The 12,971-nt window shown below is 23.6% G+C and overlaps 1 protein-coding gene across 3 annotated transcripts in view; it reads right to left on the bottom strand.

Annotated features, from left to right (window-relative positions):
- The window catches only part of LOC123271241 (janus kinase and microtubule-interacting protein 3-like), a 53,206-nt gene that overhangs the window by 34,158 nt on the left and 6,077 nt on the right, over window positions 1–12,971 (bottom strand). For all 3 annotated transcript variants that reach the window (XM_044737505.1, XM_044737506.1, XM_044737507.1), the window contains exon 3: window positions 11,918–12,194. In XM_044737505.1, the coding sequence (XP_044593440.1) occupies window positions 11,918–12,194 (277 nt within the window). The remainder of the gene's footprint in view (window positions 1–11,917; window positions 12,195–12,971) is intronic.

The following is a 12,971-nucleotide window of genomic DNA, read 5'->3' as shown; positions in this document are numbered from 1 at the left end:
ATAATTATTGTTATACAGGTCATATAAGACACGCACATCAACTCATAGAAATCTCTTATTAATATAAATATTATTGCTATACATACAAAGGTAACCGAGGATGTATATATCTACTCTTCAAAGTTTTCTAACGGTTTGAAACCGGTACGCGGATTCATTGTATTTCAATTCTCGTCGTGACATCACATTACCAATTACATTAATTTAATAAACGGGACAATAAAATATCAACAAGAATGAAATAAATAACAATGATAGCAATGAAGAAATAAATTATTTTCGCACCGCCATGTAATATAATAAAAAGAAAGTCAGAATGTCAAAAAAGCACACCCCCGGTGGCTACAATTGCTTAGCGAGAAAATAAAAAGATTTTAACAAATATCGGCTTAAAAAGTCACCGGCGATTATTCAGTCGTGGACCTCACAAATAAAACAAGTAATGTATAAACTTCTGGGTGTCCGGTATTAAAGACCTCCCGTCATTTCTCTCATCCCATCCGGAATCGAAGAAAAATGTATTATATCGGGTGTTATGTGACCGATGAGGTGCGAGTGTAGTGTCGCCGCGTGAGCCTTCCTCAACACAATAATAACAAAAATAAGCCGACGACGACGACAACGACGACGATTTTACCTTGAGTATTTTATCTAAGTGTCCAGCGGCGTTGAATATAAATAAAATGGTCAAAGTAGTGGCGGCGTAACAAAGAAAATTAAGAGAAATAGGGACAGATTTGATATTTGAATATTTCTACGTACTTATATTATCATTGTCATTATATTCCTGAGGCCACACATAAGCCGATTAAAGTTTTAGGTCACCAGAATTAAACTGATAATTTTTTTCTGTATTTTATATTCAAATTCCGACTATGTCAATCGTTTTTCCGTGACATTGTTAATTATTCTATGAATTAAAACGAATTGACGATAAAATCTATGTAGTATAAGCAAACAAAAATTTTAATGACAATGCTTATTAAAGAAACTAATTGACCGATAATAATAAAACTTACTACACGCTGTAAAAAATTATTACCCTCCGGGATTATATGCCGTGAATGATTTGGTGTGAAAATTATACTAAACAAGGCGTTTTATTGATATGTATAAAAATGAATTATAATAGTTATAGATAATTAATTATTTTGTTTTACGATAAAATAATTTTATCTATTAAAATATTACTTAAATTTATTTTTTAACGATCACTGATTTTTTTTTTAAGTCCATCAAAAATAGAATAATTTAGTAAAAATATTTCATTTTTTTTTTTCATTAGTAAAATAAGAAATTTGTTTTAAAATTTTTTTTTACAAGTAGAATATGAAACAAATACTGAAAATTGCAAGACTTAGCTGAGTAAAAAAATTTGGTAATTATTTACAAGTGGGGTCAAACGTATTTTTGGCCATATCTAAGTGAAAAATTAACATTTTTTAATTTTTTTTTATTCTGCTTGTTTTTAAGGCGGATTTATGATGAAAAATCCCTTATGAAAAAAAATATAAAGAAATAGATGTCGAAATACATAAAAAATATATTTTAAATATATTAAAAATCTATAAAAAATATATAATTTATGTATAGTAAATATATTTTTAATAACTAACTTTTGGCCGATTTTCACATATAGTTTATATATTTAAAATATATTTTAGATATATTCAAAATATATTTTTATTATATTTTTAGTTATGTATTTTTAATGTATTTGAAGATATATCTTGAATATATCTAAAATATATTTAAAATATATATGAAAATCGGCCAAAAGTTAGTTATTAAAAATATATTTACCATACATATTTTTTATATATTTATATATTTTTACATATATTTTTTTTTCATGGGGGATATCGTGAAAGAAAAAAATAAAAATTTCGATAGTTTTTTTGTCTTCAAAAGTTGGAAAAAATTTTGGCTCTTATGTTTTTGGATAAAATTTCTATTTTATCTTTTTGTGATGTTTTTGATATTTTTTTTTTTTTTGAAAAGTACATAAAAAAACGAACAATTAAAAAAAAAAAAAAGTTGAATATCACAATTTTTTCGAAAATTTATAAATTTTTTTAGAAAATTTGTTAAAATTGTAGTAATCAAATTTTTTTTCTAAAAAATTTAATTTTTTTATGCATTTAAAAAAAAAATATATCATGATTAAAAAAAAAATTTCGTTCAAAAAAATGAAAATTAAAATGGTAGACCCCACTCGTAAATAATTACCAAAATTTTTTTAATATTAAAAGCTTTAAAATTAATTAAAAACTTTATTTTTACCAATTTTCATGATTATTTGTAAATTTACTATGGAATAAAATTATTTGAAGAAAACAAATGTTTTAAAATGTTAATTTTTTATAGCAAAAACATCAATGCGATCAAATTTTTTTAAAAATAAGAAAATCTGAAGTTTGAAAATTTTTCTTATACTTTCAAAAGGTAGCATTGTCCACAAAATAGTTTGAGTTTCAATAAAAAATTATTTAACAAAAATATAAGACAAAATACGTAATTCTCCAAAAAAATAAAATAATCATGAAATAATTATAAAACAAAATTTTTATTAGAATAAAAAAATATTTCCCCTAATCGCTTCTTTAAAAAATTATAATGTTAGATTAATATCAAAATTATGTAAAAAAACTAGTAGAATATTGGATAAGAAACTCCGTAAATAACGCATTCCATTAAGTTAACTGGTTGATTATAAATAATTAATTTTCACTCGGCACTTGCCTAAAGAAAGTTTGATTTGACCCATGTTTCATAAAGTTATAAGCTATAAATATTTAATATAGGAAATCATCAAATTTATAAAAAAAAATCAATATCTTTTGAATAAATTAAATAAATAGCGTATTGTGTAATAAAATGAAATAAGCTTTCAGCCACTTAGTTTTTACAACTAATAATATGTAATAAGAAAGTTTGTGTTTATTTGTAAAAAATTAATTAATGTTTAATTGAAAACAATCTAGACGTCTGACACGAAATAGAAATTAATTCTTAGCTCAATCGTAATGAAATTTGATATTATGAAGAATGAAATGTACGTAATCTATAAGTAGAATAATCGCATCGATGCTTGCAATATTTTTTCTCTTGTACTCTCCTTTGTAAATAAAATATATCTTCTGTATCGTAAATAAAAAAATTTTCCATCGGTTTTTTTTTTCTGTGCATAAAATCTCGACGAAATAAAAAACCAGAAATTTTAAGTGATCGATTTGGCACGGAATATCTTTTACACCACCGGCTTCCAGCTTTCACATGATACTTTGAATAATTCATCAATTTATGATGACAATGCGTAAGAGAAAGGTTCACCATGTTCATCTTCTTTCTCCAAGTACTAAATGTAACAAGAGCCTATAATTGATCATTATCACTTATTCATTAACACATTTGATATGAATAAACTCTCAATATTTCCTTGTATTTGTTTTCCTAATCGCCTATCGCCGAATAATTAATCTACTTTTGTTTTAAAGTAAAATTTATGAGATTTTTACATTGATAAAAAACTATCTTGATTCAATAAATTTATTTTAAAGACAAGCGATCGTCTTGCTTCGATAATTTCTTGTCTTGAAACTCGTAATCTTAACTCAAGAGGCTTAACACTTCGATTGGTAATTATTGTCACTTAATCCAAGAGTATTTTATTTATTTATTTATTTATTTATTAATAATAAATGCCAAGGCACAGGCCGAATGGCTAAGTATTTAAATTACATTTGAAATGTGTATGAATTCAAGTATACCTACAGCAAGTTATTACAATAATTACTTAAAAGTATATAAAGGTACAAAATATAAATAAGAAAGTACAAGAATATATTCAATCGAATAATTAATTATGATATTTAAATATAAATTCCCTGATTAAAAAAACGTATTGAGACAAAGAAAAAAGTATTGAAAAGAATTGGTTTTCTAGTCAATCCAATACTTTTTTCTTTGTCTCAATACTTTTTTTATTCAGGGTTTTGATTTATGATTAAGAATTTTTAATTTTTGAAATTTTTGAACTCTGTTTAGTATTTATAAGATTTAGATTTATTCGTAAGATTTATTAGTATACTACACAGATAGAAAGATTTCTTGACTGGAGAACAAAATTCTTGGCTCAAGTAAATTTTCGGTCGCCCGAAGGAAGACCGAAGTTGTCTTGGCCGAAGTAAAAATTTTTCTTGAAATTCTATTCTTGGTGGAAGTCATTTTTTTCTTAATTCAAATTATCATAAATACTTGATACAAGAAATTTTTATATTTGATCAAGATTTTTAGATACTTTAGGGAAGCAGCGCCACCTACTTCAGCTGAGAAAAAAATTTTCTTATCTTGAGAAAATTATTCTCTTGAATATTTGATACCCATTTTAAATTATTTTAGCGCGCAATTATAAATATTGAATGAAAAAAATGATTCAATATTATTTGATCTTCCCATTTAACATGTTAGTCAATAGAAATATTAATGAAAATTTACTATAAAGATATTTAATTTTTTGGAGCAAGAGAAAAATTTTCTCAAGACAAGAAAATTTACTTCTGTCAAGAACTTAATTTTTTGGACCAAGAGAGAAATTTTCTCAAAACAAGAAAATTTGCTTGACTTAAATAAATTGTCTTGGATCAAAAAACGTATTTTTTGAAGCAAGGGAATTGATTTGTTGGAATAAGTGAAATTTCTTGTGTCAAAAAAAACTTTTTTTTTCGCCCAAGTAAATAATTATGAAGAAAAATATTTTCTTGGCTCAAGTGAACCTTTCTTTCTGTGTATCTTCGGTCAATGTAATCGAACTCAACCTAAAAACAATGCTCTAAAAAAAATAATTTAGTTTTTTTTGCATGGACTTTATATTCTTGATTCAAAAAGTATTTTTTCCTTTTAAATGCTTAAAGTAGTACTCTTGGTTAGAGATTAACCGTTCAGAATTTGATGAAATTAAATATATTAGTAAAATATATAGATATAGTAAGATGATAAGCTCACTTAATTTCTGAAAAGCTCAAAAGAACCAGTATAAAATATTGAGCTTTTAAATTCTTAGAATTAAATATTAAGTTTTATGAGAAAATATAGTTTTTATTTTATTTTAGAAAAAGTGACGTTCAAATTTCAATAAAAATTTAGGTGATGGAAAGAAATAAAATATAGAACACTTTGCATAATTAATAGTAAAGATTCAGAGCATGTGATAGTAATAATTAATAAAAAACATTCAAAAATTATCTCTGCCTTTCTTTCTCTGATGCGACTTTGCATAGGAAAATCAACAGATTGTAATTACTACAGATTTTATAAGAATTACATTGTAGAATGTAATATTTACATTTTAATGTAATAATTACAATCTGAAACTGTAATTTTTCCAGTTTTTTTACGACGAGCCCCGTTTACATTATATATTGTAATTTTTCCATTTTTCCTTTTTCCGTGAACCAAGAAAATAATTTTGAAGAGTTCATTGTCTTAAAAGACGAAAAATTCTTGAATTAAGTGAAATTTACTTAAACCTAAATGAATGTCTTGGTTTAAGAATTTTTTTACTCGAATCAAGAAGATGAACCCGCATGGAGAAATATATATGTCAAAAATATATGTCGCATATATAATATATAGGCCGCATATATTTACGCAAAAAGAAAATATGTCACCATATATTTTTCACATAGATGCTGATATATATGCAGAGATATATGCTCAAATATATGTAGACATATATGTAAGCATACACTGAAAAAAAAATTTCTTATTTCAAGAATTTTTTTACTCAAATCAAGAAAGTGAAATTCTTCAAAATTATTTACTTGATTCAAATTAAATTTTTTTCTGTGTATCTCTAGACATAGATATTGCATTTATATGCGGACATATATGTGAACATAAATGCGGACATATATTTAGCGCAAAAAAAATATATGTGAAAATGTATATTTTTCCATGCGGGAAATTCATCAAAATTATTCAGTTGATTAAAATAAATTTTTTTTCTGTGTACATAACACAGAACACTGCTCTGCTATCAACTTCCTAGAGGATTCTCCGCAAACCCTCAATTCAAAAATAAAAAATATAATATTAAATAAATAATTAACACACTCATAACTACTGAATAACCAATAGTATCTATTGTCTCTTATTCATAACTTGCTGACATACTTTTTACTTTTTACTTCTTCATTTGATACTTTTATAGTGCAATATCTATATCTATACTCTTATTAAACAAAATTATTGAAAATGATTTCACAATGTTAAATGCCTATAATGCTTATAAGCAATAAGAGATATGATTTAAATTGTTTACACGATTTGACAGAATTAACAATGATTAGAAAATTATGATAGTGAAATTAACAGATATGTGACAATTTTTGGAGTTTTTATAACGACATTAAAGTTAGCAGTCATTACAGAATTTTTTAATTTTTTTTAACAAAAAAATTGATTCCAACAACAATTATTTTAAAAAAATTGTATTTTTAATTTTTTAAATGTCTACCTACATGTCAATTTTTTTCATATTTTTTTTTGCCATAATTAATTTGTTAAAAAAAATTCTAAAAATTATTAAATATCTGCTAAGTTTATTATCATGTTTTTGTAATAAATTAATTATCATAAAAAATATATTTTTAAAAAGTACGTCTTAAAATTTTTTTAAATTTCTACGTATGAAATTTTCTTACTAAATTTTTTTCATAAAAATTGAATTGTTATAAAAATTGTTAGATATCTGTTAAATTCAGAATCATATAAAATTAATCATTTTTGATCATGAAAATTAATTTAGCTGATACTTGATCATTTTTAGAATTTTTTTCAACAAATAAATTACAGTAAAAAAAAAAATTAGGGAAAAAATTGACTCGTAGAAATTTTGAAAAATAAATAATGAAATTTTTTAAAAGAAATTTTGCGGAAGAAATTAATTTGTTAAAAAAATTTTTAAATGGTCAAATGACTGCTAACTTTAAGGTCATTTTTTAATCATATCAAATCATTTTGTTTAATCAGAGTAATAACTGATGTATATTGATATAGAATCCCCATCAACAATATTAATATATTAAATTAACAATAATCATAATAATGTAAATATCCGATTTGCGTTAGTGTATTAAATAAATAAATAAATCAAATAAGACTTTGTATAGAACATTTGACACTTGCGGTATCTGAGGTACTATACCTTAAAACAAGTAGTTTTTTATTTTGTTTAATGAAATAAACAAAAGATCAAAGTTTCCCCTAAAATATAAACAAGTCCACTCAAGTATCAATATATGTCATGACACGAAAAAATAATCGAGATATCTTTAATTGAACTCATATAATAGCTGCTTTTTACCATAATTAATGCTATTTTTTAAAAAGTAATTTAAAAATTTAACTTAACCGGCTTTTAATGTATTATTCCTCTCAAATTTAACTTTCTCAAGAGTACTTGTAAAAAATGAAGTAATCAGCATGTAGAGAAAGCAGTATCTCCGACAATCGTAAATTTTCAATATTGTCTTTCAAATTTATGCTACATTCACAAGACACGCATGCAGTAAATCATAAGCTCATACTTTCATATCATGATTGTCAAATTTAAATATGATAATGATAACTGCTAAACAGCAGACCTAAAATAGGTTTTAAAAATTTTAAAACTTGTGATAAAAACTGGATTTCACATCTATAAGATTAATCGAGTGAAACTGGCATGCCGGACAGTGTTGACAGTTGCTTTTTCGTTACATAAAATTATCTAGTCAAGTTTTTACGCGGAAAAATTTATAAAACTCTCGAGCCCTCAATACCAATGAAGAATATACTTTAAACAGTTGCAGAAAAATTAAAAGTTAAAAAATAAATGACGTTGTCCTGTATATCCGGAGGATGTAACTACGCTCTTAACGCATGCACGCGATACCGGCTTTTAAATACGGAAAAAGATTCTTTAAGCATCCGGTTTCACAATAATATTCCAAACGTCATGTCTCGAAACACGGGTTATGTGTTTGAAACGTAACGATTAAAACGACTTTACTTTTTATTCATAAGTATTTCACTCGATAAAAAACAGCATTCAATTCTAGATTTTAATAGGCATTACAATCACAATAACAATAAGAAAAATTCTAAGATATAGATCATTTCATTCATTATAATTTTTTTATGCGGTTAATAAAATAATAATAAGATCACTTTATTATTAAAAGACAAATGCAAATATGATAAAATCACTAATCGACTAGCCTTGGATTAACAATATCCTTTCTCTTTTAAATTCTTCAAAACATGTTCTTGTATTATTATATATCCTATGAGCCAGAATCAATTTAACTATCAGCAAAGTCAGATAGCTAATATTTATTTTGAGCTTTTTGATGACCAACAAGTTTATCAATTTTTAATTGTGTCATAAACAAATAAATTTGAATGATTTACATCTTATAATCTTGACATTCTGCATATAATAAATATACTAATATTTATAAGTCATTGTCATTACAATGTATGTCATTGCCACTAAACATTTTTTTACTCCACTCATTTCAATTCAAATTTTCTATCATATATACTTTAAAGATAATTTATCTGTTTAACAATTGAAAAAAAAAAATTCTTCACGTTAGTTGTTTAATCTCCATGAACAAAAAATATAAAAAAAATATATGTCGAAATATATAAAAAATATATTTAAAATATGTTAAAAATCTAAAAAAATATATAAAAAATATGTATAGTAAATATATTTTTAATAACTAACTTTTGGTCGATTTTCATATATATTTTAAATATATTTTAGATATATTCAAAATATATCTTAAAATACATAGCTAAAAATATAAAAAAAAATATATTTTTAATATATCTAAAATATATTTTAAATATATATGAAAATCGGCCAAAAGTTAGTTATTAAAAATATATTTACTATACACAATTTAAATATATTTATATATTTTTTATAGATTTTTAAAATATTTAAAATATATTTTTTATGCATTTTGACATATATTTTTAAATTTTGTAATTAATTGTATTTCTTATTATTACTTGCCTTATTGTAAAATTATTGTTATCAATATTTTTAAATTTGTAATTAATTGTATTTCTTATTTTTACTTGCCATTTGGCCAGCAGGCTTTGTTATAAATAAATAAATAATCTAATCTATTTTTTTAATATTTTTTTTCATGGGGGAATAAAAAATTTTTAAACATAATTAAAGCCGAAGCCGCAAATTCAATTAAATTAATGCTAAATATCATTGTACTTTTATTATAACTTTTTACTTATTATTATAAACTTAGTAATTCTTCCATTATTATTACCATCATTACTAATTTACGACCTCTCTCTTGTATGCATATTCACTACAATCATTTTATAAAGCCCCGATTGATGTTAATTTACTAAATAAATAAATAATTGTCGAAAAATATCTTCGATTTCTAATTTTTTTTTGGCTAATATTAGACTTGAAAAATAAAAATTTTAATATAAAAGATTTTTGAATCATTTGTATTAATTTGTAATAAACTTTAAACTTACAATTGAACATTATTATGTGGTAAATATATTTCTATCTCCTTTTTTCTCACGGTTTACTTTCTCTCTCTAACAAATCTTGACAATAACGTTAGTGTGACGGTCGTGTACTTTACATTAAATCACTTCAAGTAACAGTTATAGCAATCATAATAGTTATAATCTTAGAAAAAAAAACAAGATAGAATACGTATCATATATACATTATAATGATTCATAAATACGTGTTAATGTTAATTAATAATTGATGTTTTAAATGACACATTAAAGGTGATGGTGAACTAATTTTAATGATGACTATCATTTTTCAAAATAAACATGAACAATTTAAATTAGTAAAATATGGGTATAATACAAGGCAAATGTAAGCCCAAGATTTTTCAAGCTAAACCTTTACATTTTTTTAACGTAAAATTTAATTTCATAGAAATTTTTGTAAGTCTGGAATTTTTAAGAAATATTTATGGTAAATATTTACAAGTGGGGTCAACCATTTTAATTTTCATTTTTTTGAACGAAATTTTTATTTGATTCTATTGATATATTTTTTTTTTGAAAAATACATAAAAAAATGAACAATTAAAAAAAAAAGTTGATTATCACAATTTTAACAAATTTTCAAAAAAATTCATAAATTTTTTAGAAAATTGGAAATATTTAACTTTTTTATTTTTAAATTGTTCGTTTTTTTTATATACTTTTCAAAAAAAGATAAAATAGAAATTTTGTCCAAAAACATAAGAACCAAAATTTTTTCCAACTTTTGAAGACAAAAAAACTATCGAAATCTTTATTTTTTTCTTTCACGATATCCCCCATGAAAAAAAAATATATGTCAAAATATATAAATATATAAAAAATATGTATGGTAAATATATTTTTAATAACTAACTTTTGGCCGATTTTCATATATATTTTAAATATATTTTAGATATATTCAAAATATATCTTCAAATACATTAAAAATACATAACTAAAAATATAATAAAAATATATTTTGAATATATCTAAAATATATTTTAAATATATAAAATATATGTGAAAATCGGCCAAAAGTTAGTTATTAAAAATATATTTACTATACATAAATTATATATTTTTTATAGATTTTTAATATATTTAAAATATATTTTTTATGTATTTCGACATCTATTTTTTTATATTTTTTTTCATGGGGGATTTTTCATCATAAATCCGCCTTAAAAACAAGAAGAATAAAAAAAAATTAAAAAATATTAATTTTTCACTTAGATATGGCCAAAAATACGTTTGACACCACTTGTAAATAATTACCAAATTTTTTTACTCAGCTAAGTCTTGCAATTTTCAGTATTTGTTTCATATTCTACTGGTAAAAAAAAAATTTTAAAACAAATTTCTTATTTTACTAATGAAAAAAAAAAAAAAATGAAATATTTTTACTAAATTATTCTATTTTTGATGGACTTAAAAAAAAAATCAGTGATCGTTAAAAAATAAATTTAAGTAATATTTTAATAGATAAAATTATTTTATCGTAAAACAAAATAATTAATTATCTAAAACTATTATAATTCATTTTTATACATATCAATAAAACGCCTTGTTTAGTATAATTTTCACACCAAATCATTTACGGCATATAATCCCGAAATTCATAAATTTTTTAGAAAATTGTAAATATTTAACTTTCTTATTTTTAAATTGTTCGTTTTTTTTATATACTTTTCAATAAAAGATAAAATAGAAATTTTATCCAAAAACATAAGAGCCAAAATTTTTTCCAACTTTTGAAGGTAAAAAAAGCTATCGAAATTTTTATTTTTTTCTTTCACGGCATTTTTTATCATAAATGCGCCGCAAAAACAAGCAGAATAAACAAAAGTTTGAAAATGTTAATTTTTCACCTAGTTATGGCCCAAAATGGGGTCGAACCCACTTGTAAATAATTACCATATTTATTTAAAGAATTCTAATAATTTTTCCAATATTAAAAATTTAATAGATAATTTCTGTTGATAATTTAAAAAAAATATAAAAATGTAAATTTCTCGATAATCGATAACTTCTTTCATGTCATTACATGAATGGGCGTGTACATTTAAATTTACCAACTTTCTTTTTTTCGCACTGCACATGTCGCGAAAAAGTGAACAGAAAAAGGGATAAGAGTGGAAAGTTTTTGTAAGAAAGCGAAAGATGTTCACGAGAAAAGATGTAAAAAGAAATAAATAAAGAAACATCGTATACGGGGTGTGAATTCCCCGACAAACTCAAAAGCGGTTGACTTTAATAGAATTTTACATGACTAATGTGGTCAGATAAAATACTCGATTCTAAATTTAAGATTTCTTTATCTAAATAAAAATTTTTTTACCTGTAAGTTTTGTTCAAGTTCCTTATTCACCATTTGTGAATTTCGAATCTCGCATTCAATCGTACGTAGTTCAGCCTCATTCGAATATTTTCGTTTTCTTTTCGTACAATCATCAGAGTCTGATGAATCTGAATTGAGATTTTCAATCGTTTGATTAAGCTCCGCACGACGTTTTCGTGCAACTAATGTTTCACATCTCTGATTATCATCTTTTGATTGCTCGCTTTTTAAACTAGTAGAATTATCCAATGACACTTGGAAGGGATTTTTAGTTAATCTGTAAGAAATTTAAATAAACAATTAAAAGCTGCATGGATACTTACAAAGAATGTTTACGCAACAAGAAGACTAAGTTAGTCATTATTATACGAAGGCAATGTTTTTAACTCGAGACATAGGTGCAAATTTGACGAATAATAACTGAGTCAACTTAAGTAATCATCGCGCAAAAAATTATTAGAATTAAATGAAACTAATTAAAAAGTAAAAAAGAAAGAAGGTCATTCGACATCTAAAATGGAAGTAGATTACATTCTATTTCATTTCTGCGGATAAAACAATTGCAAAAATAGAATTTCTTATAAATGATCAAAAGATGAATATTTTTTGATTTATAAAAAGTCTAAACATGTAAATTGAAGCTTAATTTCTCAGTTTTCAGGTGCATTTTACAGAAATTGAATATCTCGAAACGTTCAAAAGTTATTTGAAGGTAAAGTAATGAGAGTATTAAATTTTAAAATTTAAAAATGCGGTAATTTCTAAATTAATTGACCGATTGAGCTCATATTTGAACTTGACCTTCGTAACCGTCTGTAAAGAAAGTATCTTGAGTTTCATTAGGATCCTTTAAGGTAGTTGGATCATGAGAGCAAAATTTTAAGAAACCTTCGAAATTTATAAAAGTTTGGAAAATCCAAAAGTGCACGCCTCATAACGCTCAATCATTTTTTACGAAAAAAATTAATTGTATAATTAATTAAAAAAAAAATTATAATTAAGTAATTTCTTACAGAGTATTTTTTATTTTTTTTTTAAATATCGGCGCTCTTTT

The sequence above is a fragment of the Cotesia glomerata genome, linkage group LG9 (genome assembly GCF_020080835.1).
Source record: "Cotesia glomerata isolate CgM1 linkage group LG9, MPM_Cglom_v2.3, whole genome shotgun sequence".
NCBI classification, from domain to species: domain Eukaryota; kingdom Metazoa; phylum Arthropoda; class Insecta; order Hymenoptera; family Braconidae; genus Cotesia; species Cotesia glomerata.
Note: the sequence above shows the minus strand (reverse complement) of the source record. Positions and strands in the feature narration are given on the sequence as shown.